The 6813-nt window shown below is 36.4% G+C and overlaps 1 protein-coding gene across 2 annotated transcripts in view; it reads right to left on the bottom strand.

Moving 5' to 3' along the window:
- SYT1 (synaptotagmin 1) overlaps positions 1–6269 on the bottom strand; it is a 134962-nt gene extending 128693 nt beyond the window's left edge. For both annotated transcript variants that reach the window (XM_035901691.1, XM_009646285.2), the window contains exon 1: positions 6098–6269. In XM_035901691.1, the coding sequence (XP_035757584.1) occupies positions 6098–6269 (172 nt within the window). The remainder of the gene's footprint in view (positions 1–6097) is intronic.
- Positions 6270–6813: the final 544 nt, after the last annotated feature.

Below are 6813 nucleotides of genomic sequence, written 5' to 3'. Positions count from 1 at the left end.
CAGGATCTCAGACCACATGCTCTTCCTTCCAGACAAGGATTTTCATCCATGTTCTGCTTCATGAGTTTTTCACTTCCATTCTTCCACCCCTCAGTATCTATTTGGATACTTTGGATTTCATAGCTGTATTTTCAGGACTCCTAATTTCAAGCATTCAGAGTATGCTGGACCCCTAAAAATAATGAAGCTATTTTCATATTATGAGTTTGTAAGACAACAGTGTGGAATTGTTTTGCTTTGTCTCACGATTTCTGTGTCTTCTGGATGTGTGTGGGCAGTATTTTCAAGCTTTTCCCCACCAGCAGGTGATCTCAAAACTTTCATTTAATGAAAAAAATAATTCTGAGTTCTCATGCAGTCACTGAACACTGGGACTGAGGGGTTCAGGGAGAAAACAAAGTAATCTGAGATTTGCATTTAAATTGCTATATTTAGAAATAATGATTTTTTCCCCCTCTACTATTGTACTGTAATAGCTCTTTCTTGTGCTTGGTCTGTGTTCCAAAATAAATCTTTATTTCTGATTTCCCCTGTTTCTTTCCCAGTGTAAAACTGCATATATTTGCTTGGCATCAGCAACTGCCAATGATGTGATGATAGGAAGGGAAACAAAAAGACTTGAATTTATGCCTTCCCGCTTCCTCCAGTGCTGTTCTTCAGACTTTCCTGTACGTCAAGAAACTTCTTTCTTCATTCTCCTCTAAATCTCTCCTTACAAGTCCTCTTTGCAAGGATGCCTAAACAGAGTTTGCCAATGTCAGACTGCTCCTAAGCTGAGATTACTGCTTATTGTATTGACAAATATACCTGTGTACATCTCTATCTCTATCTCTATGTCTATGTCTATGTCTATCTCTATCTCCATCTCCATCTCCATCTCATCTATCTCTATATATGAACATATGTATACATAGTCCTTGTTTTCTGCAGGCAGGCAGATATTCCTTGCCTTATATTTAGACAGGAAGGTCTCTGAAGCAAAGACTCAATATTTTTCTGGCTAACCTAAGAAGATCTTAGGCAATGACAAACACCGGTATGTGCCATGGAAATATAAATAATACCTATTGCTGAGAACTTTACTGTGATTTTATGGTATTCGACTCTATTAATCCAGTTTTGAAATCTGAAAGCACTCTATTATCAGCATTTTGCTTCTTTTTTTATGAACGTAGAAAAGAACGTGCCCTCTCTTCCCTCTGCCAGTGACACTTGTACTCCAGGAACCACTAGGAGAGGCAGTGAAATGAACAGCCTGAATTTACTTTCTGCAAATGACCAAGCTGGCAGCTCCATAAAAATTAAGTTTCAGAAAGACCCCATGCACAAAATCCTCTATTTTCTACTAACAGACAAAATTCAATAATGCTTCCTTGCTAATCTTGATACCAAATAAGAATGAAAAATTATGAAATGAACTTTACTGCCATTTATAGAGGGTAATAAGAACTCTTCATACAACCTCAGCTGGTCAATCAAGGCGGGCAGAGAGAAAGAAATGATGAGGTCTGTCTAGGATGACTGCTGAAGGCTGAAACTTTAACTTAAATGGTTAAACATATAAACACAGACTTATTTTATTTGCTAATTTACCCAAATATATCTACAAGTCTGTACTTCAGCTTACTAAGCTATTATTTAGAATTAACCCAGACCTCAGTCTTACAGCTATTTTTACATATTTTATTACAGTTTCCTCTATAGCCTCCAGTCCCATTTTGTTTTGACAGTTATTCACTAAGCCAAGGAGAGGTAAATTAACCTTTCTGTGAATATCTGTGAACAGAATGTGAAACAAGTCTGTACAGAACATTGGGTTTTAGCCTGAATCGTCACACAGTTTTGAGCTCCTGGTTTGGGGGATTATCAGTCAATTGTACACGATGAATCAAATTTAGGGGTTTTGAGTACCAGCTACTGAGGCCAAATGGAGTTGCAAGCCAGCCAAACATTTCAGAAATAGGGTGGTAGGGAAATGTAACTTTTTATCCAATTACAATGTAAGACAGCAAAAGAGCATTAGAAATATGCAATAACTTCCTATTAAAGAGGTAATGATAGCATCCTGGATTCAATGCATTCAGTATTACAGCTATTCAAGATTATATGAGAAGCATTAACAGAGTATCATTATTCAGTCATGTGTATGCTGGAATTTTATTGGATTTTTGCTGGTTTATTTACCTTACTGGCAGAACGAGGTTCATACAGGAAAGCGTTCTCAGGAAACGCATCAAGATCACTTTGCTTTTACAAAGATGCTTATTAAGTAAACTAATGCTGATTGATATTCAGTTTTATTTTTGTATGGTTAATATTAATATCTTGACATTTAAAGCCTCTGCCCAAAAGCTCTTGCTGTCTTGCATTCCCATAGTCTTGCTGGAACTTGCTTACTGTAAATGTACGGCAGATATTTTCCTAGCCTGTAGACAAAGGCCCAGAGGGAAGAGCAGTGAGAGGGAGGAAGGGAAGAATCAATATAGCTTATGAAGTCTTTTAATGCAATTTTGTTTTCAGAAGTGTAAGTGTCATTTTATCTGCTTGGTTTTACCCCCTTCTTCAGGTGTTGGAATTACTACATTTAAAATGCAAAGTGTAAAAGCAGAGATGGTGCTTTTTTCCTTCTGGTAAACAGCTTAAAAATTCCGCAGATTAAAGATATATTGGCATAGAAAGTATAAGAAACAATTAAGACAGAGTGACTTTTATACACAGTGCAGTTATGGAAAAACAACTGTACTGTGATTATGCAAATCAGCCACTCACAACCAAAATGCAGGGATTTACATAACGGAGAAAAAAATTCTTCAGCGTTACGCCTCAGTAACCTTACAGGATTCTTGCACTTTAATTGTATGACTCATTGTAATAAAATGATCCCACTTGCTTTATCCAGAGTGAAATATATGTTAGGACACTGCCATTCTGAATGATTTGTGTGCTTTTGGAAGCCTACGCTCTCCTGCCACAAAATGTGGTGTGTGTGCTATGTTAAAGAGACACAAATCAATGAAAAAAACAGAATTTCTGCATCTATCAACATTTTAACTCGGTTTACATACTGCATCACTGCTCTTGAAATCAATATGTACTAATACGAATGGGCCCTCTCTTCTTCTTGGGACTTCTGTTTTCTCATTCTATTAAATTCATCCATTTTTGACTAAAACATTTAATTATTTCTCTCTTGCACACAGACAACAGAGCACTGAAAAAAAAATCCTCTTACAGTAACTACTGAGCTTTCAAAGCCTTCCCTGCCACGTAGGGATGAACACGAGACCTTTGGAAGTTTTAAATGAGAAAGTACATGAAGTAGAAAGCAGGCTTGTCACTGATCTGCAAAGATTAGACAACTTGCTGGCTGTGGCATTCCTCTGCCGTGCGTAAGACTCAGGGTCAGGTCTTCAGTCTGAATCTACCAGAGGCAAACCTGGTCTTGGAAGTGTTCTTAGACCCAAGTGCCTGTCCTGTCCCAATGGGGCCTGTTCACCCATCTTTATTCTCTCTCACACAGAGAGAAATTCCCAGAAAGGCACTATAAAAACAATTTGGTTGGAAAAAATTTACATTCTGCTCTGTTTTAGGAGAGATTCTCAAAAAATTTGCAACCAGCTGTAAGAGGTAAGGTCTGACAACTTTTCTACCACAATTAAATCCTCAGCTTTTTAATAGGCTAACAACACCTTGCTGACAACTCCCTGCTGACATAAACGAAACAAATAGTAAGGATATGCTATAAACTTCCGATAGGGAAATGAGGTCTCCTTTCCCCTCCTGCCTCCCATATTTTGGAGACAGCCTACTTAAACTTATTTGGTTATCTGTTTGTGTTAGTTTATAAATGAGAAACACATACAGACCTTTAGTTGTAGTCCCTTCACATAGGATTTGTTATTGGGGAAAATGGGGAAAACTGAAGTTACTTGGGATATAAAATGCTCCAACATGTCAGTGGTACTATTTCATATCTAAATATTTCAAAAAAACCACACCCAAGCCCTTTCCCCCTCTGTAGTACAAAGAAGATTCAATTTTCTTCCTGAAACGGCAAAATTAAAAAAAAAATATATATATACACAGCAGAATGTCATGTTAAACAGTCCCAGTATTTGATGGAGATGCCGGGAAGACCCAATCACGTCTGCAGCCTCTAAAAGGAGGGCAGACAATTGGCATGGGATTTGTGACTACCACAGGCTCATTTCTCCACTCCACAACAAAATTACTGCATAATCTTGGATAAGAGTCCAGACTATTAAAATGGGGGCAATATGTTCTGGTCTCACTGTCAGCATAAGGTACCATATTTTATAGATACTATAATGTATTTCATAATATATGAGTTGTCTTGTGGTCTAGTACACTTTTCTCAGTAAGCACTTTCATAGTATAAGTAGGTTCTTTTTTTTTTTTTTCTGCATGAACAGAAAAAAAAAAGTTTTATTCCGGAAAGATTCTCCATATTGGACTTTCCACTTATTTTCGTTGTTGTCTTAAAAAAGTATGCAGCAGCGCATTCAAAGTTCTTCTCTACCTACAGGCCTTTTTCTAGACCTACCAATGATAGAGTTCCTCATATTGGAAGCCATCTACACCTTTGCTACACTAAACTCAAAGTTGAAAAATAGAATATCTACATAAAAGTGTCACCTATCTCATTTACATAGCATGGCGAGATAAAAATTAAAAGACAAATGTTTCAAATGCCAACCATTTCTTCCTCAATGTCTTGTCTTTTCTTTTTTCATCTTATTTTTTCTTCTTGTAGTTTTGTTTTTCCCATGATATCACCAGGCAATTTCATTTCAGTATGGTCTGCACTGGACTGTGCAGATTACTGAACTAATGACATACGGCCTTCTTACCACTGTAACACCTCTATTCTTGCAAGTGAGAATTTCAAGTGGCAGAGCAAGGCTGTTTGCTATCAATTTTGCAAAACCCACATCTGCCAGATTGCCAAGATCCATTTCGGAGATAAAAAATCGATTAATATTCTAATTTGTTATCTGTCTTTATCAGTCACACAAAATTTGTTTACACAAATGATAACCTTCTAAAATGAAAACTCTTACATATGTTAAAATACTTCCCCGAAAATATTTTATATTTACTTCTTCTTCTGAAGTAAAAATTATTAAAAGACTGAATGCCTCTTTAATGCCTGCTACTAAAACACATATACACAATAGCGCCAAAACTATCTGCTTGTATCATTAGGCATTTTTTCTGTCAGTAACAAACAGGATTTTTCCTGTATTATATGAAATTACACTGACAACATTGAATTAGTTGTATATTTAATACTAGTGCATGCATACTAAAACATACCAAACAGGTTCAAGAACCCTGGTATTACCATAAACAACAGCAAAAAGCTAATGCTTATATTTTTTTAACAAATGAGAACAAATGAGGCCTCAACTTTGAATCAATACTTTCTAGCCCAGACCATAAGAACCCTGATGACTTTAATCCTATTGACTTCACAGAAATATATGTTGGTACTTTTAAAGAATTCTGCATAAGAACAGGAACTGATCTAACAGAATTACCGAGTGGGAAAAGCATGGCTATCTTCACGCTACTGATCTGTTAGAGCTATTTCCTTGTTAAAAAGCAATCTTCCCACTTTTTCTACATTTTCTAATCCCCAAAGATACAGCGTTTCCTTATTTTCTCAGTATTGATGAGTTCTGGTCAAATTTTGCTTTAAGGTAATATGCCTGTACACATTTGCCATAAACATGAAACCCTAAAATGTTACTGTTAGGAAATACTTTGCTTATTGGTCCCATGGCCCCTGTGAAGTTCTGCCATTCCAGTTTAGATGATTCAGCAATAATTCATCAGTAAAAATTACCAAGACAATCTGACATATCAAGAATAGACTCAAATTACATATGAGTTCGACCCTATTTTTTCTACTCAATTAATTTTGAGGAGCTTACTAAAGCAGGTTTATCTTCTGATTTTTCTAGTTTTGACCAGAAAACATTCAGTATGCTGTCAAATAAATGACAAAGAAGAAAATGTCAAGTTAAATCTAATCTGCCAACAGAAGCTTTTTAATCAATCAGGTTTTACTTACGTGGAATTTTGTTCAGTTCATTCATGAACTTCTCTTTTAACTTAGAAAATGCATCTTCTTTTCCTCCCCCTCCTCCGGGACTGGCTGGCTCGGTGACATTACTTGGAGGGGCTGCTGCTATTGTGGTAGCTGGCGGTGCTGCCAGGGCCTCATGATGACTTTCGCTCACCATTTTAACCCCTGGGTAAGCTGTTGGAATAGAAAAAACACAACAAAAAGCCCAAAAGATAATGTTTAAATCATTGAAATGGATCTCTCGTCAATAAAAGACTAAATAGGCAGAATATCACTTGGTGCTCATGCTTACTGGGGTAAATATGACTGCATCAGCATATTGCTTCATGTTCTTAATAAAATATTTAGTAGACAAGCCTTTTGCAGGGTTAACTTCAGCCAGAATAATTTTACTGCTTAGCCTTCTTCTCCAACAGTGTGGCATTTTGAACTGCTGAATTTGAAACCTCAAAATTCCTGTAAAACTCTCATGTAGATTTATGTCCTACTCTTCAATTTTGAAAGTATAAGCAAATCGGGTAATAACTGCTCCCTATGTGCAAATTTCACAGTGTATTTACAGAATTATTTTTCTATGAGAGTTACAGAGCTGTGGATCATTGCCAAAGTTTCTATATAAAATAAGTGAAGTGATAAGGATATAATAAAAACAGTTCAAGATTTCCTGTCACAGAAATAACCTATTGTTTCCTATTTAAGCA

The sequence above is a fragment of the Egretta garzetta genome, unplaced genomic scaffold (assembly GCF_000687185.1).
Source record: "Egretta garzetta isolate BGI_Z169 unplaced genomic scaffold, ASM68718v1 scaffold68, whole genome shotgun sequence".
Classification (NCBI taxonomy): domain Eukaryota; kingdom Metazoa; phylum Chordata; class Aves; order Pelecaniformes; family Ardeidae; genus Egretta; species Egretta garzetta.
Note: the sequence above shows the minus strand (reverse complement) of the source record. Positions and strands in the feature narration are given on the sequence as shown.